General features: G+C 43.3%; 1 protein-coding gene across 1 annotated transcript; it reads left to right on the plus strand.

Annotated features, from left to right (window-relative positions):
- Positions 1 to 316: 316 nt before the first annotated feature.
- LOC105535605 lies at positions 317 to 15,295 on the plus strand. The gene is made up of 4 exons (XM_011974739.1): positions 317 to 425; positions 13,095 to 13,392; positions 13,499 to 14,280; positions 15,128 to 15,295. The coding sequence occupies exons 1-4, from the start codon at positions 317 to 319 to the stop codon at positions 15,133 to 15,135; spliced, it is 1,197 nt and encodes a 398-aa protein (XP_011830129.1). The 3' UTR covers positions 15,136 to 15,295.
- The last annotated feature ends 11,600 nt before the right edge of the window (positions 15,296 to 26,895 follow it).

The following is a 26,895-nucleotide window of genomic DNA, read 5'->3' on the forward strand; positions in this document are numbered from 1 at the left end:
ATTTCTAGCTTGTGTACCATTACCGTTTGAGTCAGTCGTAGTTTGACAAAGCTTTGTAGAGGTACAGAATCAAAAGGAAAGAAAGTTGTTAAAGAGCTATGTACTTTGCTGTGCTGATATTTTGTTAAGTAATCAAACCGGTTGTGAGACTATAAGTTTGTTATTAAGGAGGAAAAGAATATAATTTTAGAATTACAATTTCACTGGAAAACAGATTCAACAAAATCTCATCAATTCTAAGTGAACATGCTTTGAAAACAATTTCAATTTAGGATTCTAGTGGTTTTACTTATTTATTGCTTTCCAGCAAGCGACCATGGTGGAAAAAGAAAATAACTGGATTTTAGTAGTTTTGGAATTGGATTCTGAATCTAGAACTGAATTAGGAAGTTTAGGTTCCAGTGTCCTGGAAAAACTCTGGGAAGGTTAACCTTTTTAAAACTATTTTATCATCTGTTAAATGTATGCTACCAACATCTGACAGCTCTTGTGTAGATTAAACAGGATAATGTATGCTGCATCAGATAACTGTACAATGTAAAAGCCATTTCCATCCATCCATCCATCCATCATTTATTTATTCATTCTATCATGTATTAATCCTTAATTAAAAGCCTTTACATGTAGTAATACTTTATTTCTCATTTGATTTTTTATTGATCCTGAAAGTGCTAGTTAATGAATAGGAGAAACAGAAAACCAAAAATGCTAAGCTTGGTCTAGGATTTATTTTTAAGTGGAACAAATATAAAAGTAGAATTATGGAGTGCAATAGGCAGCACAGGAAATACCTCATGAAGTTGACATAGATATGATACCTAAAATCTGGGGTAGCTACATATTAAAGCAAAAAGCATTCCAAATATGGGACCACAGCTCTTCCTTGATTAGTTTCTAAGAGGACAAGGCCCTTGGATTGAATGAAGAATTTCCAAAAGATAGTATCATAATTAAAATAATATGTGAAAATAAGCAGCCTCTTTTCAGTAAAGTCAACAAAATATCCTGACTAAAGCAGAGGGCTATATAAGAAAATACTAAAAGACAAATTTTGGGGAGGGCCATTTTATGAAGGGACTTAAAAGTCAAATTGAAGAACAGAAATTTAATCTACAAGTTGCTTGAAGTAGTTAAAAGCTAGGAAAAGGGACAGAGAAAGTCATTGGAGAAATATTTATTTGGTTTGACTCGCATGTATTTTTGGATACTCAATGATATGGTTTGGATTTGTGTCCCTGCCCACATCTCATGTTCAAACTGTAATCTCCAATACTGGAGGAGGGGCCTGGTGGGAGGCGATTGGATCATGACCTTGCTATTTTCATGATAGTGAGTAAGTTATCACAAGACCTGGTTGTTTAAAAGTGTGTAGCACCTCCCTCTTCTCTCTCTTCCTCCTCCTCCAGCCATGTAAGACATGCCTACTTCCCCTTCGCCTTCCACCATGATTGTAAGTTTCCTGAGGCCTCCCCAGCCATGCTTCTTGTACAGCCTATGGAACTGTGAGTAAGTTAAAACCCTTTTCTTTATAAATTACCCAGTCTCAGATAGTTCTTTATAGCAATGTGAGAACAGACTAATACACTCATTATGGGCACAGAATTGTGCAAAGCACTGAGGGGAGTGTTGCAGATGTGAAAGGAGATGCTGATTCTTTCCAATAAGAGCTTCCGAATTAGCTGGAAAGAAGACATAAACACAATTAAAAATTATCACTGAGGGTGATGATAAAAATGCTCAGGAAAGCAGATCGGTCCTAGATGTTACAGAGACTGAGGGAGAAGAAAATTAAGCAGGATAAAAGTAACATCCTGAAAGAGTGATCCATATTCACTGTCTGTACACCTCTCTCCTTACATTTTTCTCTTGAATCCACTCCATTCTAGCTCTCCCTTTATTTATTCACTGAAACTACTCTTGTCATGGTCAGCAAAGACTTCCACATTTTTAAATTCAATGGTCTTTTTTTTTTTTAATCTTACTTGACTTATCGAAGCATTTGATTCCATTGCTAACTTCTCTTTCTTGATCTCTGCCTGCATCAGTGTGTGTTCATTCTCAGTCTCTTTTTCTGGGTCCTCCCCACTCCTCCACACCAACTGTTTAACATTTAAGAGCTCCAGGGCTCTTTTCTCCTTTTTCTACATTGATTTCCTTGATGATCTCATGTCTTTAAACACCATCTATATGCTGATAATACCCAAATTTATGTTTCCAGCACAGACATTTACCCTGAATCCTAACTCATAATACTCAATAGCTCCACATGGATGTCCAATGTACATCTCAAACTTAACATGCCTCAAACTGAGCTGTTGATCCCTTGTCTTCCTCTGCCTACCTTCTTCTTACATAGTCTTCCTCGTATTAATGGTGACTTCCATTCTCTCAGGTGTTCAGGGCAAAAACCTTGGAGACAACAGTATCTTTCACATTCCATATTCAATCTGTCAGCAAGTTATGTCATCTCTCCCTTCAAAATATATCCAGAATTGGTTCATTTCTCACAACCTCTGCCGCAATCCATGTCATGAAGTCACCATAGCCTCTTGTTTGGACTATTACAGTAGCCTCCTAACTGCTGCTCTTGCACTGCTTCAGACTGTTGTTGACACAGGATGTGTAACACTGTGGTTAAAATGTGGGTCAGGGCATGCTTCTCTGCTCAATGTAAAGGTATCCTGAAGGACTGAAACTGAGTCCTTTCAGTGCCCTTCAGATGCTGCTCAGTCTGTCACCTCTGACATCAACTCTTTGCCACTTCTTCCTAGCTCACTAGAAATTTGTCTGTTCCTCCCCAGACAAACTGGCATTCTTGCTGTCCCTCTAATGCCCAAGGTGTACTCTTGCCTCAGCGTTTTTTTCACCTGATCTTCCCTCTACTTAAAAAGTTTTTACTCCAAATATCCATGTGGTCTACTTCCTCACCTCCTTCTATCTTTATTCAGTTGTCACTATCCTCAACCACTCCACTTAAAATTGCTTCTGCATTTTACTCCTGCCATTCTCTCTCTCTTCCCTTCTTTATTTTCTCCACAGAACTTACTGCCATCTAACTTACTACATATTTTATCTTACATTACAGTTTGTTTGTTAGTCTTTATGCACTAGAATATATACTCTTTGAGGACTAGGATTTGTGTTTCTTTTGTTCAGTGATATATCCACAGTACCTAGAACTGCTGCTCATTCAATAAATTTACATTGAATGAATGGATGGTTGTATGGATGGGGGAAAGCTTCAGTGAGGAAGGCCTTGTTCCAGATGGTGAATAACGGTTCAATTTGGAGATGTACAAAGGAAGAGGAAGTGGATTGAGAAGAGCATTCTAGTTAGGGGGAAGCTGTATAAGAAAGAATGTAAGGGCTGGGCGCAGTGGCTCACACCTGTAATACCAGCAATTTGGAAGGCTGAGGTGGGCAGATCACCTGAGGACAGGAGTTTGAGACCAGCCTGACCAATATGGTGAAACCCCGTCTCTACTAAAAATAGAAAAAAATTAGCTGGGCCTCATGGCACGGGCCTGTAGTCTCAGCTACTCGGAAGGCTGAGACAGGAGAATGGCTTGAACCCCGGAGGTGGAGGTTGCAGTGAGCCAAGATAACGCCACTGCACTCCAGCCTGGGAGACAGAACAAGACTCTGAAAAAGAAAGAAAGAAAGAAACAAACAAACTGAGAAAGAAAGAACTTAAGACATGAATCAAGCCGGATATTAATATGATTGAGGGCAATAGGGCAATAAACTGAAGCAAATGTTCTTGGGTGCACTTGCTATTAAATCTTTTTAAAAAATATATTTTGTTTTTAATTAATAAATAATAATTGTATATATTTTTGGAGTACAACATGACTTTATGGTATTGTTGACCCTCCATATCCATGGAGTTTGCATCTATGGATTCAACAAAAAGAGAATTGAAAATATTTGGAAAAAAATTAATAATACAACAATATAAAATAATACATAATTTTTATTGTAACAATATAACAATAAAAATAATACATTGTATTAGATATTGTAAGTACAGATGATTTGAAGTACACAGGAAAATGTGCATGGGTTATATGCAAATACCATACCATTTTATATAAGGGACCTGAACTCCCATGGACTTTGTGGAGGGGTGGTCCTAGAACCAATTCCCTGTGGATACCAAGGGACAATTGTGTATGTATACATCATGGGATGATTGAATCAAACTAATTAATGTATTCGTGTTATTAAATCTTGATGGGTGGGATAAATAGCAGACTCTGACAGACCTTAATTTCTGCCACAAGGGGTTCAAATGTCATTCTGTGAGATGGAGTTTTTAAATTCCAATCTATCACCTGCTAGGATAAGGTTTCTCAAAGTCTATTCTTCTGACAACCTTCATCGGATGACCTGGATGCTTGTTAAAATGCATCCTTTCAAAGATCAAAGCCCAGACTAGTAAATCCTAATCTAAAGTAGGGCCTGATAATGTGCATTTTAATTAACCCTCCAGGTGGAAATTAAGCAAACTAAGGTTTGGGAATTTCTGTCTTAGGGTATCTTAGTTTCTAGCTCTAGGTTTGCTTGGGGATGGGAGGAAAGAAGGCAAGGTGCGAAAGGCTGTAGGTATGGATGTAAACATTTTATCCTAGATTTAATCAGAGAAGCTTTGAGTTTCTGTATTTTGTCTACCATATTTTTGAGTGAGAATTCTCTTGAATAAATAATTTCTTGGAAAAAATTAATGAATACATTAAAAATAACCCTGTTCTAGACCTCAGAAGGTAAGAGGAGATTTTATGTGTGTGTGCCGGGGAGTAACATGGCAAATATGTTGTGTAAGCAATAATCTATGGGTAGTATAAGAAACTGATCCACCCATCAAGTAAACATTTATTGGGCATCTACTGTGCAGCTGTGCAGTAGGCATCACACTAAGTGTTGGGGGTACAAATATGGATAAGACCTTTGTACCATTATAGTCCTTATCACTGTAGTGCTCATAGAAGTGAGATTAGTGAGAATTGGCAAACTAGTTAGGAACTGGAAAACCAGTTATAAGACGTCTGTTCACATATGAGATGATGAAGCCTTGTCCAGGGTGGTGGCAAGGAGGTGGATGCAAGAGATGTTCTGAAGGAAGGCTTGACGAGACAATGTGCCTGACTGGTCTGTGAGATGAACACAAAAATAACCAGATTAATTGCGAGGTGTAAAGGTACGTAGAAAGTTTGGGTGCCACAAATGAAGTCATGGGAGCTGTGAATAGGAAGATGTGTGTCGGGGGTTGGGGTGGAGTAAGGTGTTGGGGGTATTGTCTAGTTTACCATCGAACATTTTGCATCAAAGAATGGCAGGCATTTGAATGAAGATTCCCTCTGGCAGATGGAGATATTAGCCTGTAGTTTTAAACCAAAGTGGTGGGCTGGAGGGCAAATTGTCAGCCTGGGAGTGGTTAGTAGGAAAAACCAGCACAGGAGACAAGAGGAAACTGTCACAGGTGTAGCAAAGAGACCTGGAAAGAGTGGTTTTATTAAATAGTTATTGATAAGGTTAATTCAAAAGCCCAGGACTCCAAGACTTAGTGTTGTTTTTCTCTGGGGATGGCTAACTCCATTTCCCAGGTCCAGAGTTGGTGGTAGTTATGATAATAGTATGCACAGTGCTTTCTCTAACTCTTCTCCCTCTATCTCCTTTCGTGGTTTCATCTGGTCCTGAAGGTAGAGTGATAAGGTGAGGTCTGGTTGTAACAAACTGTTGGGTAAGATGCTAATAAGTGGTGAAGCAACTGAACTGTGAGATCGGATTTGGGGTGTACCTGTGCAGAGTGAGCTAGAATTTAGGGACATTGGGGTCTTTTTGGTATCATCACATACTTGACTCTGGACATGAGGGGGTTAATGAATCAGTCCTGACTAACCCATTCAGCCCAAATTTTTCGTTCAGTTTATGATTCTGAGCAGAGTCTCTGAGGATGTTTGGGATGAAAGAGCTTGTGACTTCTGGCCAAAATTTCCCACTCTAGTACTGTTCCTTTTGCTCATTTCACTTGGCTGGTGTTTGCCCGAAAACTTTCTCCAACTATGCATTCTCTGAGAACTTCCTAGATGAGGACTTGCTGCTCCAGAGGCTCTGATACGCTCTCCCGCTGTGGGGTACACGAGGCTGTTTTCTGGACAATGAGCTTTCTGAGCATGATTGAACATTCAGCTCAATCTAGTTCAAAGTAAGGCTGGGGGTGCAAAACTGAATGTTGCTGTCCAGTAGAGAAGACACATGTATAAACAGCATGGTGCAAATGAGTAAGAATATGTTTTAGTGCACAAGTCCCTGAGAAAAATGGAGAGGATGAGAGGTGATCTTTGAGCAGAGGTTGTAGGAAGATGAGGAGTTTACCTGGAGATTGAATTGAGAGGCGTCAAAGCAAAGGAAAGAAGGTGCAGAGGCTCCAAGTTGAAACATATGGTTGTGTGTTAGAAGCTCTAGGGACAGGTATCTGATGAATGTGAAGCATGTAGTTGAGGAGGGGCCAGGTGGAAGGCAAAAAAATGGAGTGGACAGAGGCCAGCTCACAGGGGGTCTTCTGTGCTGAGCTAGGGAGCTGGACTTGATTCTGTAAGCAATGGAGAGTTTATGAGGAGATTTAAACAAGTGTCTGATGTGGGGACATTTTGGTTTTAGCTCCATCATTCAGGTAACAGTGAGGAGGATATATTTATGGAAATAGAAGCTGAAAAGAGGGGAGATCAGTGAGAAGACTATTTCCATAGCCCAGATGACTAATGAAATGAGCCTGGGTCATGAGCAGGAGCAGGAGCAGAGAAGAGAGGAGATAAGAGATAATTAGAAATACAATTGAGAGGTGTTGGTAATTTTATGTTTGACGTGGAAGACTAAAAAGAAGGCATAAGAAAATCTGGTACTTAAGTTTTCCAGTATGTTAGTGGGATCAGTTAGTCAGCTTTGCCTGTGATAATGCTGCAAAACAACACTCAAATCTTAACAGTTAACGAGTAAACATTTACTTCTCAGTTTTGGATCTGCCGGACTGAAGGCCAGCTTGGTGATTATGCTCCAGATCCAGGTCACACTCTGGTCTTCATGTGTTTTCTCATTTTAGGTCCCAGGCTGAAGGACACAGCCTCTATATGGTATGTTGTGTTCTCCTGGTAGCTGAAGGAGCAAGTGGACACATGCTATGCCTCCTAAAGGCTCTGATTATGATGGAAAGGAATAAGTAAGTAAGACAGGAAAGAAAGAAAGAAAGAAAGAAAGAAAGAAAGAAAGAAAGAAAGAAAGAAAGAAAGAAAGAAAGAAAGAAAGAAAGAAAGAAAGAAAGAAAGGAGAAAGAAAGAAAGGAAGGAAGGAAAGAAAGAAGGAAGGAAGGAAGGAAGGAAGAAAGAAAAAAAAGGAAAAAGAATAAAAAAAGAGAAAGCCTCCGCCTATATGGGGAGGTATACTTCTCCATTCCACCATGAGATCTTTTGGCAAAGGGCATGAGGTTAATCCCATTACAAGTGGGGAACTCCACCGTGTATGACACCAACAAGATATATGTGTAATGTAAGGACATAATTTGTTCTGTTTTAGGCATGTTAATTTTAGGTACCTCTAGCACATCTAAGTGGACATGACGGCAATTGAATATTCAGACCAAGAAAGAGATCAGAAATGGACTTTATGAACTTGGTGGTCACTAGATGTTAATATGTAATAAAAACATGGAACTAGACAGGATTGTCTCGTAGGAGTGAAAAGAAAGTTATTGATGGAACCCTGAGGAGCACCAATGTTTAATGTAGGAAGATTAGTGCATGGATAATCTGAGAAGGAATGGTTAGTTGGTTATTTAAAGTACTTGGAGAGAGAATAGTGACACTGAAACTAAAATAATGGAGACAGTTACTAGAGGAGGGAGTATACATTAATGGTCCAGTGATTCTCAGATTTTCAAGTCAGCCTTCATGGAGATGAGCATGAATGAGATCTCATCTAACCTGGGAAGTTTCTTTTTTAAAACTAAATTGTTGATTGATGCTAATAGACTCACTAGGGATACAGTGGAATGATATAAAGAAAACACAGGGTATGGTTCCTGGTGTATGCCTGGCACGTGGTAATTGGTAGCCATTACCCTGTTGAAAACTATGGAGCTTTGAGAAATTACCATCTACTTAATACAAAATTTCATGTTAGACTATTTTGCTTTGAACTTTATCAAAAGCATTTTATTATTGAAACTAAAAGAAGCAGAAAAAATGTAATATTATGTGATTTTTATAGCATGACCCCAAAGTTAATTATGGTGAAATTCTAGTATAGTTGTTTTCATTAATTTGATATTAAAAAGAGAAGTTGAAAGGTTTATTGCATCCCTGTGATATCTCCTATTTAAAAGGTGTCTAATCCAAAACACTGTTATTACTATGACACTATGATATTTGGGTTGAAGCAGCTCTTTGTTCCCTGCCTGTATAAGTCATCTTGTTTTAGAGTGATGTATTCATATTGCCAAATCAGGATAAAAGCTGGACAAACATGTATGTTTCAAAATATCCAGGTACTTTAGATTATGGAGATGAACTATGCATTTACAGACTCATTTCAGCTTCTGATAACCAAAGTGCTTGTAGCCTTTGTCCTTATCATTTCTTCCGTCCCTACGTCGTTGAGAGTCCCAGTGTTCTTTCTGGCTGAAAGCCGGTACTGTATTTTGCTTTGTTAACAGAACATTGGTTATCAAGTTCTTTGTCTCTAATGATTCTGCTTTAGGGAACTGTCAATTAATAATCTCTGGAGGAATCATCGTAAAGAATTTCTGTAATGAGATTATAATGCGAAGGTTTGCTTAGTCACAATATTTTTTTAAATTTTAATTATGATTTTTGGGCGATGACCCCAATCTTTCAATCTTTTACATTCAACTGCCTTTTAAATGCTGGCTTTCTTTAATTTCTCTTATTATGTTCATCCTCTTTTTAAAGTTTTTGGGCATAATTAAAACTACCCTACCTTTGAGAACCCTCTGGCTTCATCTAGTAGAATAAATGAAATATGGATACAAAGGCTGAGCATGTAAATTACCTTTAAAAAAGAAAATGCCTTCTACATAAAGCTTTTTGATTCCCTTTAGTTTTTTTCATTTCAGAGCTTGATGGCTATTTTTTCTCTCTAGTCCAGTGATCCTGTTATTAAAGCATAATTGTAAAGGTAATTTAGCACACATGCCTCATAGTTTTTAACCAAGTTCTACTACATTCAAATACCAAATATTCTAGGCTGGTAAAAATCACTTTGCAAATAATCCTTCTTTCCACTAGCAAAATATGTTGGGGGAGTGGAGAGCCCAGGGACTTTTTTAGTAGTCCTGAGTGACGTTTAAGAATTCTGTGAAAGGCCGGGCACGTTGGCTCACGTCTGTAATTCCAGCACTTTGGGAGGCCGAGGCGGGCGGATCACAAGGTCAGGAGACTGAGACTATCCTGGCTAACACGGTGAAACCCCATCTCTACCAAAAATACAAAAAATTAGCCAGGCATGGTGGTGGGTGCCTGTAGTCCCAGCTACTTGGGAGGCTGAGGCGGGAGAATGGCTTGAACCCGGGACGCGGAGCTTGTAGTGAGCCGAGATCGCGCCACTGCACTCCAGCCTGGGCGACAGAGCGAGACTCCATCTCATCAAAAAACAAAACAAAACAAAATAATAATAATAATAATAATAATAATAATAATAATAATAATTCTGCAAAGGTAGTGGAAATAGCTTTGGATCTTTTCTAACCAATATTCGTAAGTATAATAAGGATGCCACTATGAGTGTAGATTCTCATAAATCAGTGACATTAGAAAGGTGCAGAAAAATTTGTATGAAAAAGTGATATGATACATACAAGAGAGTCAACCTCTGACCTAGAAGAAATGTTATGAGGGTGGCGCAGGGAGGAAATGCAGAAAAAATCTTTGGCTCAAACCTATAAACACACTTGACTAAAAAATCTTTGAAATGAACCAAAAAAGGAATGTTTTTTAAAACTGTTAATGTCTTTGAAAATCATAATGCAGTATATAATTGCTTTTTGGGAAGCAGGTAAATTTTTAAAACCCGCATTTAATCATAAAAGGTAGAATAAAGGAATTTTAGAATTAGAAAGCATTTAAAGCATCATGTAACCTTACTTCTGCTTTATACAGAGGAGGGTACTGAAGCCAGGGGAATATTTAGGCTCTTGCCCAGGACTATACAACGTGCAAATGACAGGTTATACTAAATTAAGGGCAGAAAGATGATACAGTCTTTGTAAGTTTTCTATCACTATTAGGAAAAAATTAGGTACAATGCAGTACTATGTACAAAGTGATATAATTTGGCCCAAAGCTTAAGCAAGACCACAGCTGGATGCTTCATAACAACAGTTCTCTGCTTTTACTTGGATTTTGGGTAACATATGATAATATTAAGGTGTTTAAGACAGGTTCATTTTAGGACAAAGTTTTGTAGAACTCAGAGTTAATCTCTCTCTTTCTGTCTCTCTTCTCTCCAGCCCCAAGAAAATTCAAACCTCCAACCCCTCCCTTCCCTCTCCCCTGCCAAAACAGAGAATCATATAAATGAACCAAACCAAAATAGATAATTACATTTAACAGAACTATCAGTTTATGTCAGAAGATTCTAATTTTAATTTCTTCTGGTTTTAACTTTCAGGAAAATTAATTTCACTATTTTCTTTGATGCAGCCCATTTTTAACCCTTTAAAAACATATTTCTTAGAGACAAAGGTCTATATTATTTTTTGTACTGTTCATTTCAGATTGGACCAGGTAGACATGGGGAAAAGCAGATGCAGAGGGCTGTGTTTTACAGTGGTTATCATTCATACTAAGTTTGTATGTGTATTAAGTTGCATGGCACACAAAGTTTGGAAACAGTATTTCTGAAAGAATTTTCAGCATGAGTAAAGTCTGTAAAAATTGGTACAAACACTATTCTTCTTAAGGTAATCACACTTTTGTTCTTGCTCAGTGAAGCTGACTGTTCACGTATTCTAACAGTGAGTTTTAGAGTAGGATACTACTTTAAACAGAAGAATGTAAGAAAATCATGCTTTTATTGCTCCATTGTTCTTTATAAAGCAAATGATAGGAAAAAAAGGAGGGCGAATGAACCATTCTTGTCCACCTCTCCCCCAATATTATATTATTAAAACTGGAGTGGTTTAGCAGAAACAATGATACATTTTTCAGTGTTACTTGGTGGTTCAGTGTCCTTTTCCGGTTGAGTAGCATAGGAGATGAAGACCCCTGTGAAATATGAAAAATGACAATCTGCCACTGTTTTATATCCCAGGCCAAGTGTCTTGTAGGATCCAGTGAGGGGTGAATGTCCGGGCAGAGGATCTCAAGTCATTAACAGAAAAAGCTCTTTGGCACCCTGTGCCGTAGAACAAAGTGTCAAACCCATTCCCATTACTAGGTGCCTGTGGTGCTTTTCTTAAATAATCAGTCCCATTCAGACAGAGATTTTAAGGTGTCTGATCATCTTTCTATTTCACAAGCAGTATTTTTTTTAGGCTAAATGGCACTAGAAGCAGAATGTTTTTAAAGTAAGGTTTAGAAAAGAACTTGGTATGTTCCAAAGTTAGCCAGATTCTTTCTCATTTTCCCAAAGGTCAGACAGAAGTTCAGCTCTGACAGCATTGTACCTGGGCATCCAGATGGTGGCAGGCAACATTTGCTCCAGCTCTACACTCTAGTCTGGGAGACCTGGGAGCTCTTGTACAAATAGGAATCAATTTTAGGATAGCCTCATGAATCCTAGAAGATGGAATTAGACAAAGCTTTCTTTGCCCCTACTTTGACCATTTGACCTCAGATATGGGTGCCCCAAGATTTTAATTTTTCTTCTTTAAAGTTTAAAGTTTTTAAGAAAATGAAATAGCTGGTAAGTGAAAATAGTCAAGAAAACATTGCCATTATGCTATATGTACATGTGTATTTTTTCTAAAGCGGACTTTCAGAGACCCTGTTGGAAGCTGGTGTTTCACTGTCTTACTCTGCATACTCCCTAATGAATTCCAGGCAGTCACAGCAGCAGAGTACAACTTTTGAGATTAGAAGAGCTTACTCTTTAAAGATTTATTTTTAGCTGGAAGGGAGAGTGTAGGCCTCAAAATGCTGGCAGGTATGTTCTACAGTGGGGAACTAATTTGGAGGTCATTGGAGATCTGATTCCAGATGAAGGTCTCAGGGGGGCTCCTCTTGCCTCTGCTACAGGACAGGGTAGCTCTGCTGATTGTCACTGCCTTGTTTGAGGGGTGGTCTCCATCATCCAAGGGAATTCAGCCTGTGGTTGCCGTGGGACCACTTGTCTAGAGTATACATTGTATCTAGGCCCAGACCTACCAGAGTGTCCACAGGCACACTTGAGAAAATGACACTCCAGACTCATTAAATATCACAATTCGATTTTGATGCCACTAACTCAGGTTCCTGAGATAAATTTCCATACAATTCCTACAGATTAATATGGATATGTGCATCACCCCGGGACAGGCTCTAGTGAAGGGCAGGCTTGGAGATGCAATGGGCAAGGTTGGGGAAGAGATACCCCCTTCCGGGCTCCGATTTGTGCCCTGAATTTGGGCAAGCTCTAGGAGCACTGGCAACCCCACCAGCACCACAAGAAGCTGGTCCTGGCTGTTTCCTTAGACTGGTGAAACTGCTCTGTTGGTTGTGCCCTGAAAGAGTGGAGAAAACACACACGCACACACATGTGGTCTGAGGGGGAATGGCAGGGACAGGGTAGAGCCACAGAGATAGAGAGACCTAGAGTCAGAAATCCTGAGTGAGACACACAGAAAGGCAGAAAAAGGCAGAAAGATGCTGAGGGGCAGAGACACCAACCACAAGAATGACAGAAGAAGGAGACAGATAGAGGGAGTGAGAAAGATACTGAGAAAAAGGGACAGTAAGGGAGAGACTGAGAAAGACAGAGACAGCCAGAGTTGGAGCACAGAGGCCGGGTCTGGGAGACGCTGGTTGAGTGGGAGGTGTCAGTAGCAAGGGAGGTGGTGACGGCTCGAAGCATCCCCCGTTCTCCTCCTCCCCCTTCACGCTCAGCCCAGCCGGCGGCGAGGAGTCGAGAGCCCAAGGTCGCCCAGTCCTCTCGGCTGTCTCGAGCTGAATGGCTGGCAGTCTGCTGCTCCCCCGCCTCCGACCCGGCAGCCACAGGTCGGAGGCTCCCGGCGTACGCGCTCGAGGCCGGCAGGGGCGCCCTGCACCCTCCCGCGCCCTTCCCCGCCCTACGCTACTCCCTGCTGCTCTTCCCGCCACTCCCCTGGGCTTTGCGATCTTCCCTACGCCCCCCAGGAAGGGGGCGCTGCGGCCACCGAAGACACCGCAGGAGCCACCTCTCCCTGTAGGCCCAGCCCGCGAGAGCCTGAGAGCGGGATCTGTTTACATGGGGTACTAATTAGTCTTTGAGGAATCATTCACCCACGTGCCAAAGTAATTGTCCGTGTCAGGAAGGTAGGCGTGCCAATCCGCGGCTCTGCGGAGAAACCACCACCACCGCGGCGGCCAGAAACCCAGCGCGCTCCAGAGCGTCCCCGGGTGGCCGGGCAGCACCAGGGACAGCGCCCGAGAATCCACTGGGGACAGGCTCCTGGGCTTCCCAGCGTCGCGGGTAGAGGTACAGCTGCTCCGTGTGCCGCAGGCTCCAGATTCTCGCCACCCCACCCCTCCCTCAGAAACTCGGACTGCTCTCGTCTGCCGTGTGGTTCTCTTTTCTTCCGAAAGGCCAGAGTCTTATCTCTCAACTTCAAGTCCAGAGGACTTGCCCAGTCTCCTCCCCTTAAGTCATTTCCACCATCCTCAGGCAGCTGTGGGAAGCCGAGAGTCCTGGACTGCTCGTCCCGGTGCCAGCGCTGGCAGTCCCAGTCCGTCCGGTGCAGCAGTCCAGCGCATTCCCCTCTCTCCCTCCCTCTTGCTCTCCCTCCCTTTCTGTCTTCCTCTCTTTCCTCCTCTACTGCTCCCTCCCTCTTTTGCCTCTTAAGTTTCCTGCACCGTGAATCCAACTGTGCCAAGCCTTGGCTCCCGCGAACCAATCCTGAGCGCGACCCGGGCACTGGGACGGCGACTCCGCCAAAGCTGGACGAGGCAGCTGGACCCGTCTGCGCTCGAGCATGGAGACGGAGCGCCTGGGAGGGCACGTCCGGGGCGCTGGAGACGCCAGGCCCGAGTAGCTCCTCAATGGAGCCTGCCCGGAGCTGTCCCTTCTCGCCGGTTTCACCCCAAGTCCTGTGCGGTACGTACCCTTCGCCTCCACTGTTCCCGGAGGGGACACCTTGGAGCGGGGTGGTGGGCACCAGGAAGGGACGCAGGGAGGGGCGCTGGTTGGGAAAGAGAACAAGCCTGGCAGGTGACCCTCACAGCTTGGAGGAGGCTTCCTCTCTAGAAGTTAGCGACCGGCTGTGCCTCTTGGCTCGAAAAAAGTAGTACTAGAGACGTGACTGTGAGCGTTCGTGTGTATCTCTGTGTGTGCCAGGGGCTCGAATGGGTAAACTGAGCCCTGCTTTCCTGTATGCAAATTGCATTCTCTTTCCCCACCCCCACTTCACCGAACGTGTTGAGATACCCAGTACCTAATTCTGGTCAGTTCTACCTACCCTTTCCTTTCACCGCGCCCCCCTCGCTCAATCTCTCTCTCTCTTTATCTTTTCCCTCTATCTCTCTCTGCTGGTGTGTACGTGTGTGAGCACTGCCAGGGCTGGCGAAGAACCAGCCGCCGCCTTTAGTCCAAGCCGCCCGGCCACCAAACACTAGGGCAGGTCTCGCTGCCAGAGAAGGCTGGGCTCCGAACCAGCCTGCACGCGGCTCAGTGTGCTCCGCCGCCTGGGAACTCGCACCCGAGAAGCGCAGGGCGCAAGGAGCCCCTCACCCTCCCTCTCGTCCGCCCTCCCGCCTGCCCGGCTGCGGACCGCGCGCTTGCTGGTCTCAGGCGCTGGATTTACTCGCTTTTCAATTTTTCCGTACCCTCCCTCCTGCTTTTTTTTTGGTCCCCCACTCCCCGCCAAGACCCCCTTTCCCCGCTTGATCGTCAAGCCTAACCTTGCCCGCGTGGTCATGGGATGTCTAATTTCATTTGTATCTAGGCTGCTGAGAGCGCTCCTTGCTCTGTAAAGTGGATGTCAGGTGGATCTATGTTTTTGAAGGAACAAAGACTCAGAGAAGGCACCGCCAAGGAAGTTTGAGACGCGGGAGAATGCAGGCTGCGTGCTGGTACGTGCTTCTCCTCCTGCAGCCCACCGTCTACTTGGTAAGTCTTGGCGGGTTCGGGGCTTTTGCATTTCCACCCCGTCCGGGAGGCAAAGAAACTGGAGGCACGCGGGAGAAGGGTTACACCGCCAGTTCAGCGAGAGCAGCTTCCTAGCAGCTGTGTTGGAGCAACTTTGGCAAGCTGGTCTCCGGATTCCTGCGGACTTTCCGGGGTTCCCATACCCATTTTTTGCTCCAGTCCCCCAGTCTCCTGCGCGTGATTCTGAAAAGCGGCTAGGGCGCCCAAGACACCCTAAACCCAAGGAGGTAGTGAGATGGGGCGCTTTATGTGGTAGAGGGCAACGAGATGAAGTGGAAGGCAAGAACTCTCAGTAGCTCATGCACGGAGTTTAAACGAAGGGAAGTTTAAAAGCAGGGTGTAGTTGCGGGGTGGAAAGCACAAATCTGCCCAGGTCTGTGAGTTTAAAAGTGAATCTACCCACCCACTTCCCCGATTTGGAGATGAGATACATAGAGAAGCGCAGTTAACTTTCTTTGACTTGTAAAGGTTCCGACAGGATAAGTTAAACTATCAGGAGTACTGCAAGCAATCGGAGTTAGGTCAGAGATACTACAGCAAACATGTCCACCTTCCTCTCGTTTTCATCAAATAACTAAATCCCATTTCCAGTGACTAGTCCATTATTAGGGAATGGTAGGCCTTGTCGCCAGGGAGAGAATCCTAAACAAAGCCGCGGTCTGTGTCTTTCAGTAGCAGAGTTTTCCGGGGGCTGGACTTTGTACACTGCTGGAACTCGGTTCCTGGTTGAAGCGCTTTGTTGTGGTGAATTGAGAGCTGTTTGTGCCGTACTGAGGCAAGGAAAATGCGATATTTCAGGTCTGGCTTCTGGGGTGGGAATGGGGGAATGGGGGTAAGGGACACTTGTGCCCTGCTGAAGTTGTGTTCAGTGTCCTGACCCCCATAGCCCATCCTGGGCTGTGGGAGTGCACCGAGGGCTCGCTGTGTTCTGTCTAGGGGTGAGGTGCGCTAAAGTAGCCCGAACTCTCTGATGGGGCTACACCTCTGATTGGAAGTGGTATTGGCGCCCCTCAATCCCAAGAGCCTTAGATAGAACCCATAAGCCTGGAAGAATTGCCATTCCTACAGTTGAAAGCGTTTCTCGGCCGTTGCCTTGGTGCATGTGACTGCAAAGCTGCGAGTTGTGTGAATTCTGTGTATGTGAGTGAGTACGTATATATGTGTGTGTGTGTGAATGTGTATTTAACCGATTTCAGCTTCAATCCAAGAACCCTTAACGTTGCCTGTCTGCACCTTTATCGCCTGACCGTAGCAGCCGCGGACGCCAGAGGGCGCTGCGCATCAGCGTCCTCGCCCACAGGACACCTTGGGGTAAACAGGTGAAAGCCAGGGCAGCCAATCCAAAAGAACAGCCTTTCTGATTCTGTCGCCGAAGTCTGTGCCTTTCCCCGCTGGAACGCAGACGGAATGCAAAAAGTGTCCTTCCCATTTCCCATCTTCAATCATTTTCGCCCCCACCTGTGTCCAATAAGGACACTGACATTGAGAGACCATGGATGGAGGGCAGAAAGTTTGGCCAAAGGAAATACAGAAATTTTTTATTGAGAGATGAGGGGAGGGAAAGCAAAGTGAAAGCGACGGGGGCGGGGGGAGGGGAGGCCGGGAATATTAACGATTCCCTTGACCAACGTAACCCGCCTGCCCCTTTCCTCTGCATACCTTTATGCATGACCTGAACCTGAGGACTGTTCTTATGTCCTTGGGCTGTGCTCACACACACGGCAAGGGCTTGGTGCAGTTTATTGCTTGGAGCAAGTATTTCGATAGTCTGGAAAATAATCTATCAAAAGCAGAAGTGAAATCAATACGTTGTGTTAAATTTTAAATGTGTTTGTTGGCAGTTAAACCGTTTTCCACTCATTACAACAACAGTGCTGGATTTATTCTAATGCGATGCGTTCTCAACAACAAGCGCATTAATTCTCCTTTAATTGTAAACTGGGAGCATTTGAAAACCATTCAGTGTGCAAATTATGCTGATTCAATTACCGTTTAGTTACAGACTTCATTACCTGAATGCCTTTTGGCAATACAGAGAAAGGAGACAGTTTTTCCAATTTCACTCAAAACAATACGAAATGTGAACAATAAAATAGAGAAGGTGATTTAGAAGTCCATTCTTTTTTCTCCAATCTAAAGTAGTTTTGTGTCGGGGATTAGAAACCACATGCACCACAGAAACTAAGGCTGATGGCTGTGACCCAAAGCAGTATTTCCACGGATTGTAATCCCATGGATATTTGCCAGCAGAATTCTGAGCTATTTTCCTGGAGGAGCAAAAAGCTGACTTCTACCATAGAAATGAATTTAAAAGGGTGAACTGAGCAGTCATTTCAGGATGGTTTTAGACAAATAAAGAAGTAGAGAGCCTTGATTGAAACTCTAGGGCAATGAACCGATCAAGAAGCGATCAAAGCTTCTTTCTTCATCTATTTCATTAAACACCAGATACAGTTAACTGGATTGATCATTTGTTTGTAGCTGCACATTGGAAGATCTTATCCCTTTGTAGGAACCTGCGTTAGATGCATACAGATTGTCAGGAGCTGCTTTAAGTTACATTCAAAGAAGGCAAGAGTGGCAAAACCATTATTTTAATTTTCTCTTGAATTGACATAAGCCAGGGAAAAATTTGATGGATAATTTTTGCCTTTGTGAGCTCATACCACTAGTTAAGTGCCTGTATCACTCTGTTTATGCCTTGCCTCTTGACTGATATCTCAGTGCACCTTGCCCTTTAAGCCCATGGTATCCTAGCTATGTTTCCCAGGGAGTAATCACTACATTAAATCCAGGAAGCAAGGCTTGTCTAGTTATCTCCTACAGAAATACTTAGGCTTCTATTTAAAGAGAATACCTTAAATACTCCCAAATTTGAGAATAATTTCTTATGAAAACTCTGCAATAGGTCAATACTCCACACCAAACCACAGTTTCCTGCCTGTATTTGGGTGAATGTTTGCAAAGTATATTTCTGGGCCCAGGATTCTTTGAACGCTTTAGGTTGAGGATTTTTGTGTTTTTTGAGAGACAATTCTGTCCTAGTTCAAAATAGAAGCTTATTTTAGTATTTTAATGGGAAGCTAATTAGATATGTGCCCACAGAGTTACCTTCTGAAGCATGTTAGCTAGAATAGTCAAAATCCACCACAGGACAAGCTCCAGCCATAAATGCATGGGGGTGGGAAACTAGCTTTTAAACATAAAGGTAAAGAAAATTTCAGACTATTGAATGTTATATATTGCAGATTTAAAAGCCTGAATTCAATAGGAAAGAAGTCTATGGTTGACAATGCTTGTTAAAAATAATTTAAAAAGTTTTGCAATCTTTATTCTCTTATTAGTCCTGGACCAATACCAGGGTATTTTCAGTATGATACAATGGGATGGCAGGATGATAGCATTTTAACTTTATTGAAGCATATACTGAATAAGCTAGAAAAATATGGTTTCTTGCTGTGAAGAATGGGGGTTCTAACTTGAGTCAGCCTCATTGGATCAAGTAGAAGGATAGGCCAGGACACTAGGAGAGCATCTCCTACAGGTTGTGGCATTCTGTTTGGGGTCTCACCTGTGGTAATTCTCAGTTAGAGAGGTGAGCCTAATGAGCACCTTCTGAACGTGCTAATGAAAAAGTTACTCAGAAATTGAGTCCAAGGCATCTGACAAGGCATTGTATAATGTTACTGTGACTAGTCACACATCCACAGCTCTATTCTAATGAGAAGAGGCCCCACCATTTCTGTTGGGAATTAAATTGCTAATAATCGAGTTGCTTTTTACATCAAAATAGGCAGGAATTAAAAATCCTTTCTAAACTTGTGCCACAACATTTTGAGCCATCTATTCTCTCAAATTTAGGATATTCTTAAAATGTGAATTCTACACCAATTGTTTAATAGAGTTTCGAGAGTAATTAATGTATCCGTGGGACCACTACCTCTACACTGTTAAAAGCCAGATCATTTGGGTGAATTCCACTCATTATGAAGATGACTGTTAGGTATATTGGAGCTGGGGGAAAAGCAGAGGGAGAGAGAACAGCAATGTCTTTTCTTTGGATTAGGTATGTGTACTTCTCATCCTTTAAAAATTAAGCCAGCTGCTCAGTTAAAATTTTAATCAATTTGAGCTTATTGCTGAAAATAAACAAAATAAAATAAATTTCCTGACAGTGACTATGAAGTGTTCCCTACTAAGGCTAGTTCTTGGAAACTAAAAGTTTCTCATTCCTTTGCATTTCCTGACTCTTCTACTACAGACCAGCCTTCTAGATAGATACAGGATTCAGACTAGATTTTTGGAAGGTCTTCTACCCCAGCATCACAGCCGTAGAACTCATCAGTTTTAAGATGTTTTCCTGAGCTCTGTGGGACACAGAAATTGCTACTATTCTAGGCATTTCCCTGAAATGTTCAACTTTCCATTGACCAAGAAAGCAGCTCGCCCAAGTGTGTGGGAAGAACTTGGGTGGGCCACATTTCTGTCCCATTTCCAGAAGGATTATCTTGGTCTGAGGCCTTCTAGTGATAGCTTTAGGGAAGCTGACTGTAGTGTTAGGAGAGAACCAGGATTGCTCCAACTTTCTCAGCGGTATTTTTTCGGAAAGCCATTAAATTCGTGGCTCCTCTGTGCGAAGTTGATTTCTATTTGGCTTTGAATTGTTGACGGCTATTTCTTCCTTAATGAAAGTGTTGTCTGGGTGAAAAATATACCGGGTGGCTGGGAAATTGGTTGATTTTTTTTTTTGAGATAGGTGCCCAATGTCCTGCTTTTCTATCTGAGGGAAGATTTTCTGCACACTACAGAAATTGACAGCATTGTCCGGGTAATAACCGTCGTCGACAATATTTTCAAAAGGGCATTTGAGTGATGAAAGCATTTGGATATTGCTTTTTCAAATAAGAAATTTTCTGTCCTGAGCTTCTTTGATTTTATAGGGGGTGGGAGTTAACTAGGGGGGCGGTGGGGAAGGAGTCGTCACGCATTGGCAGAGATGCCTTCCCCATCCGCCCAGTCCTGGAATACCAAGGTGCTTGTCAGCTTCGCCTGGAGTTCCTGGATCTGAAGAGCCCTCAAAGAATTCGCCTGCGAGTCAAAAGGGAATTTCAGGAATGAGGAATAACACTCTTCTTGCGCTCCTATAAAGCAAGTGATGTAAGCTCTGAAAGTTTGCCTGCTCTCAAGTGGGAAGTTAGGAAGTGTGCATTCTTTCTGATTTTTTTTAAAAATAAAAAGTATCTAGCTTTGATTCGATTCAGGAAAGCTCCTTTTGGGCAACCATGTCTGTTAGGGGCTTCAGATCTCATTTTAAGACCTTAACAGTCCCCGCCGTTTTAATTAAGGAAAGGCAGGCGAGCCTGCCAGCCAAGAGCAGTCGGGTCAGCGGCTTCATGGTGCAGCTGAGTCTCAAAGCGGGTCTGCACTCTCGCCTCCCTCTGCATTCTCTTAGCCACCACTTGCCTGGTCCCGTCGCGTACGTGCAGGAAGTTTCAGTCTTGATTTATCCGCTAGTCAAGTTCCCGACCAGCTCTTTTTCTGGATGTCAGCACTAACCCCCTCCCGGAGCTTGGTAAACACAGCGCGCGCATTTTTCTGCCTCAGATTGGCATGTTGACGACTCTGCTTGAAGGAATGTGACAATAAAGTGGGAAACCAAAGCTTGGCAAGCACTTAATCAAGGATAAAAAGGTTCCGCTGTAAGGATGTCACTCAATTTATTGTGAAAGTCGAATGAATTACGTTTAATGAAAGTGCTCCCCAGATGAATATTACCAGCAATTTCCTGAGTTGGCTCTGTCAGCTCGAGATGAGGAAATGCCAACCCAGATCAGAAAAGAGCGCCCGTCTCAATTACTATGCAAGCTTTCCAAGAGCGGCTTTTTATTGAGATGATATATATTGGCGGCTTCTTCAAACCCCTCCGCGCGCCCAATAGCGCGTTTGCGCATTTTCCAAGTTTGCCGTCTGCCCTCGCGGGTTGGTGGCTGTTGTTTAAACTTCCGATGAGCGCGCTACATTTCTGCTACAGTATGAAAACCTAATTACCTCCTCTGTAAACAGCTTTCCCTAGTATATTTTATTGACTGCGGAGGTGGGAGCCAGCAGGGGGTCCATGGGGGTGGGCGGGGAGCGGATTATCTCGCTCAGGTGCCCTCTGTGGTCGAAAGTTCCTTAGGCGTCTAGTCAGGGGCTCGGGGTGGTGGAGAGCGAGGTGGCGTCGGGAGCCAGGGCGTTGGGACAGCGCAAGCGGTGGGGTCCCCGGAGCAGCAAGACAGTAGCGCCTCTCGGGCCACGGCTTGCGAAAAGCTTTCCTAGCTCCTTCTTTCTATAAATTAATGAGGGCATTTTACTCGTTCAAGCCGGAAATACGATGGGGAGGGGGAGACACAGGACGCAGCCAGAGCGCATCGCCTCATCTACATGAGAATGGAGAACCGGGAGGCTTTTCTTGTACTGTTTCTTTCTCCCACAATAAGACAAATTGCTGCTTAGAAAGACCGAGTGTTTCCTTAGAAACTGGCTTGCGGGGGCTCTGCGCGTCCCCACTGAACCTGCCTCTGGTCGCGCCTCGCCATCACCCCCGCCGCCCTAATGGATTCTGACGCGAAGGATCCTAGCCGCCGCGGCTAAGGGCGCAGGGGGAGGCCGCGCGTCCTCGCCACACCAGAGGGAGAGGGCGTCCGGCTCACACATTCCACCCTATATTTTAGACCCCGTCCTCAAAGACAGACTTTAAAAGGCCATTTTCCTTCGTCTTCTACAAGAAACAAGAAACTTTTTTCGACGTAGATGTCATACCCTCCCTTCGGAAACTCAGTCCGCTGACCAAAGCCGCAGTGTTCGGGCCCCGGGGTTTCCCAGCTGAAGTGGCCGCCGCCACAGCTGCGCGCTTTATTGTCTGCTTTCAGTCGCAGGTGACCTCGAGCGATCCCAAAAGGTTTATGGAAACGCAGGTGCAACCCTCTCGCGTCCGGACCCCAAGTTCCCACACCAAAGCGCTGTTTCTGGGGAACTTTTCGTCGACGCTACCAAGCTTCGGTGCTTCTGGGACAGCGGGCTGGACAGAGGTAGTTCTCGGGAGAGAGGCCGCAGGCTATAAGATTTGATCGAGCGCAGGAGGGCTTCGGGCACGCCAGGGCCCGGAGAGCGATTCTTCAGCACCGCGGCCAGCGCCACAGGCTCCGCCCCGCCTGGTGCCCTCAGTAGGACCTCCCTCCCCGCTGCAGCTCCGGCTGGGCCCTTAAAGTCGAGTTAGCACCCTCAGTTTCCGCAGATACCTCCTCAAGGCCCAGTCGTGACTGTGACGACGCGCCTACACTTTCCAGTTATTCGGGCGGCAGCTAGCTCCAGTCGCTAAGTCCCCACCGTGCCCTGCGGTCAGAAACTCTGGCTTGCACCCCTCTCCATTCCCCCACCCCGTGGTTGCGGCGTCACGTGATCACCACGGAGCTTATGCGAATCTTTCTTTTCCCGAACTTCTCCCCTTACCCCAGCCTCCCATTCTCTCACAGTTCTTTAAATCTACCCCTCCCCCGAAACAGAAACGTGAAGCCTGTAAAGCAGGGCTAGAAGTGTCTTTAGAAACGTAAAAGTCTCAACTGACAGACAAGGAAACTGAGGCAACCAATTTTCTCGCAAGAGTAAAACCCTATGGGGAGAAGCGATTCCTGCCCCTCTTCCCCCGGCGAGGAACACGGTTGGAACCACCCAGGCGCCTTCCAGGCTAAGGGGCCTTTAGTGGCGCGCAGGGGTGAGGGATGGGGTGGGGAGAGTCCTAATTATTATGAATTTCTAAAGGCACAGTAATTATTCACGGGGAGCAGGACAAACAGCGGCCCAGGCAGGGAAATCGATATATTTGCTATCGAAAGTGCCTGGCTCGCCTTTAACGCAGACGAATGGGGGATGCAGCCTCATTATTTTCTGTGGTTAGGCTCGCCAGCGTGGGGCCTGATGCAGCGTGAAATCTATCATCATTAGACCCGGGATGGGGCGGGGTGGGGAGGAGGGAGTTTCTCTTTACTTACCAAACCGCAACAACAAACAACGACAAAACAACCTCTCCAAACACTCATTCTCACACAACGTTGCCCTACCTCTATCGCCCTTTGCCCTGGCCGCTGTTGCACACTCCCCTGGGGGCTGTCTGCGCACCCTAGAGCAGACACTGCGGTCACTTAAAGCGCGCCCAGTTCCTCCACCGCAGCGGTCACACCGTTGATTTGATCCAGAAATAAGGTCGGATAGTACCGAGCGTTGGCGCTAGGGGTTGTCTGTGTCAAAGGCGAAGGTTGGCTGGGAAGTTCTATCCGTTTCTCTTGCCTTAGCGTAGGAGTCAATCCTTTTCTTGTCACCCGATTCTGCAAATTCTCGCTGTATTAAAGGAGCAGAGATCTGGCATGTAGTGCTTCATGAACCCAAAGGATAAGTTAGCTCGGAGAAAGGCAAGCCCTCGAGAAGGAAACGAATCAGAAGGTGAAAAGAGCGGTCGAAAATTGAATAGGAGAGGAAGAGAAGGTTTAGGCGCAACGCCTTGGAGGTATTATACGAGGCCCTGGAGAGATTCTGGCCTTTAGCTTAAGGGCCAGCCCGCTTTAGTTTTCTAGGAGTGGGTATAGGCCCCACCTCCACCCACCGAGGTCACTGAACTGTCCAGGGTCTTGCCTGCTGGATTACAAGCCTATTCCCATTTATCCTTTCTTCCGCAGTCCACCCTCCCTGGCACAGTCTTTTTTACACTCAGAAGTTGCCTGATGTCCCCGGTGGACAGCTGCTGGGATGAAACCTGTATTCCTGTACAGGTGTCTTTACAGTTCCCTGCAATGCCATATTACTTAGGGTTAACTGAGGGGTGTGTGTGTGTGTGGTGTGCATTTGTGAGTGCATCTTCTTGATCGTCTTCATGTAGCTCGCCCTTCCCTTATTACAGTGAATCAATCACTGCAAAGAAGATAGGATGTAACAGTTTTAAAATAACCTAACTCCTCCTTCAATGCAGTAAAATGATCATATTTATAATAACATTAATGAGAACAAAATAAAAAATTATAGCCTTTCAGGCATTAAAGTAATAATATCTGCCCTCTTCTCTTGGATTTTCTTTTCCTCAGAGCCCAGCCTTTTTATGGTACATTGTGATTACCTGAGTGTCTTTGTTTCCTTGTGGTCAGAGACAGCTAGCCAACACAATACTAGGACTGTATGATCTATTGGCATCATTTGCTCCCACCCTCTTCATTTTTAGAGGCTTTGTAATTAAACTCGGTGAGATATATGTAACATATATCCAGTGGAGAGCCCTTTTATTTATATTTATATAGCATGCTGAGAAAGGAAAATTAAGGAAGTGCTTATATTGAAGTAATAAGCCTACTTTGATATTAACAGAATTGTCCTCTTAATTTACTTCTCTCAAGTCTAAAGGACTATCTCTCTGAGACCAGACCCCACAGTCAAGCCTCTTTAAAGAGAGATCCCAATAAAGTGAAAAAGACATTTATTAGCTTGTACTAACTTAGAGGAACAAAAGGCCAGGCTTACCACTTACTGGAAATGTACACTATAGTAAAGTGCAGTATGACGCAGGATGCTGAGCAGAAAGACGTGACTGGAAATAGCTGCAGGGCCCTACATTTTTCTGCCTCCCTGCCTCTAACCCACCATAATGCATAAATTTACACATAGTGTAACAGGGCTTTCCAGAGCTAAGATAAAGATACAGATTGGCAGGAATTTTAATACAATTGAAAACCACAGACTAAAAGAAAGAGGCACTGACTTTCTTCTCTAAGAGGTTATTGCAACAAAAATTATGACAAAGATTTAGAGAAAATTTCCTGGTTTTAAAGAGCCTTTTTCATTTACAGATTACATATACACATATACACAAAACAGAGCAAGATTATATATGTTTCTATTTATTTACCTCTTTAGAGGATTCCATGGAAAATAATTGTGGAGAATTCTTTTGTTTTCATAGAAGTTGTTCCAACATGGGTTTGAAAGTACCATTTCCTTGACAGGAATCTGGTACCTGACATTGCACTGTTGCCCTGTTTATGTCAGTGTTTTCAGCTACAGAATGAAAGCAATTTTGGTAAAGAGGAACAATGGCATGATAGCTGAAATTTTAGTCATGCACACTCCAGCCTCTTCAACTGAACTTTAGAAAATGATTCTTCTCCTTGTAACCTTGTAGCTAGATGTTATGAGAGGCCCATAGGTATATAAAACAGCTTATATAAAATTAATGGACTGCTTTACATTCACAATCTCTTACTTGTGAAGCCCTTGTAAAATATTGCATCTATTTAAAATAGGAAGAATATAAAGTTAGGTTTGGTGTGCAATCGATAGTTGTAAATGGTTCAGTGAAATATTTGATTGTTTTGAGTGAGTTTGACAATGTAATGGAAATTTATTGTCTGTCTTAGTGCAGTGATATGAACACTGATATGCTAATCATGAATTGTCCCTTCTTTTATGTACTTGACCTGTTTTGAAACTGATTGTAAGAGTCCAAGGTAACATCTAAGTACATAATCAAAATTTTAGGAATGATACATTATCTTAACTTACTAGATACAAAGAAATCTATGGGTCACAAAGAAGTCACGGCTAAGAAAGAGAAAAGCCCCTCTAACATTGCTTTATTATTTTGCTTAAAATGATCAATAATATATTAGTTATAACAATATATTAGTTACATATTGTTGATATTCTATATGCATTTTTGAATAAGTAAATGAAAAGAGGTTTTGATTTCAGCATCAAACATAATAAAAATGAGACTTTTTGAAGGTAGTTAAATCGTTAAAAACAAATCTCTTCCTGTTTTCCATAGGCACAATTTGAGGTCCTTATTTTGTTCTTCCTCTGAACAAAAATTAAAACTACATTTTCTCATTTATTCTGTTACATAGTTTATGGATCTCTAAAAAATGCCATAGATTCCACTATGATTTCCTTTTTCCCTTACTGTGTAAGGAAAAAATATTGGGGGAATGCAGCTTTTTTTTTTTTTTTTTTCCCTCTTGCCTCCTTGGACTGAGAATTATACACGGTTAAAAATCATGGTGACAGTTTAAAAGGCTGTTCCCCTCCCCATTTCATTCCAATGATAACTAGAATAGTAATATTCTTTTTTTTTCCTTATAAGAATGACCACTGCACTATCCTGTTAACATCTCCTCTAAATCAGAAACAGTGCCCTGACTTATCAACTGGCTACATGCACTGCTGATGCTGCCTAATACTTGATGGAAAACTCTTAAAAACATGAGCTGGGCTATATGAGACCTGTTATATTTTCTGTTTGAGAAATTTTAAGTGAAAATTCCATAATTAATCCTAAGTTTAATTCTAAAATCTGTTTGCAGAATGATGAGTTGTGATTTGTTGTTGGAGCAGCTGTGCTGTTAGTAGTAGAGTTGCCTAACTAATCTCTGAAATTGAAGATATAAAAAACACCTTTACTCACATATTTTTTTCAGTTATTTGTGAATAGTTTCTTTCACCAGGGCACCATCATTTACTGTGTTATAGAATTAAATGCAGAGAAAG

Source organism: Mandrillus leucophaeus, unplaced genomic scaffold (genome assembly GCF_000951045.1).
Source record: "Mandrillus leucophaeus isolate KB7577 unplaced genomic scaffold, Mleu.le_1.0 Scaffold148, whole genome shotgun sequence".
Lineage (NCBI taxonomy): Eukaryota > Metazoa > Chordata > Mammalia > Primates > Cercopithecidae > Mandrillus > Mandrillus leucophaeus.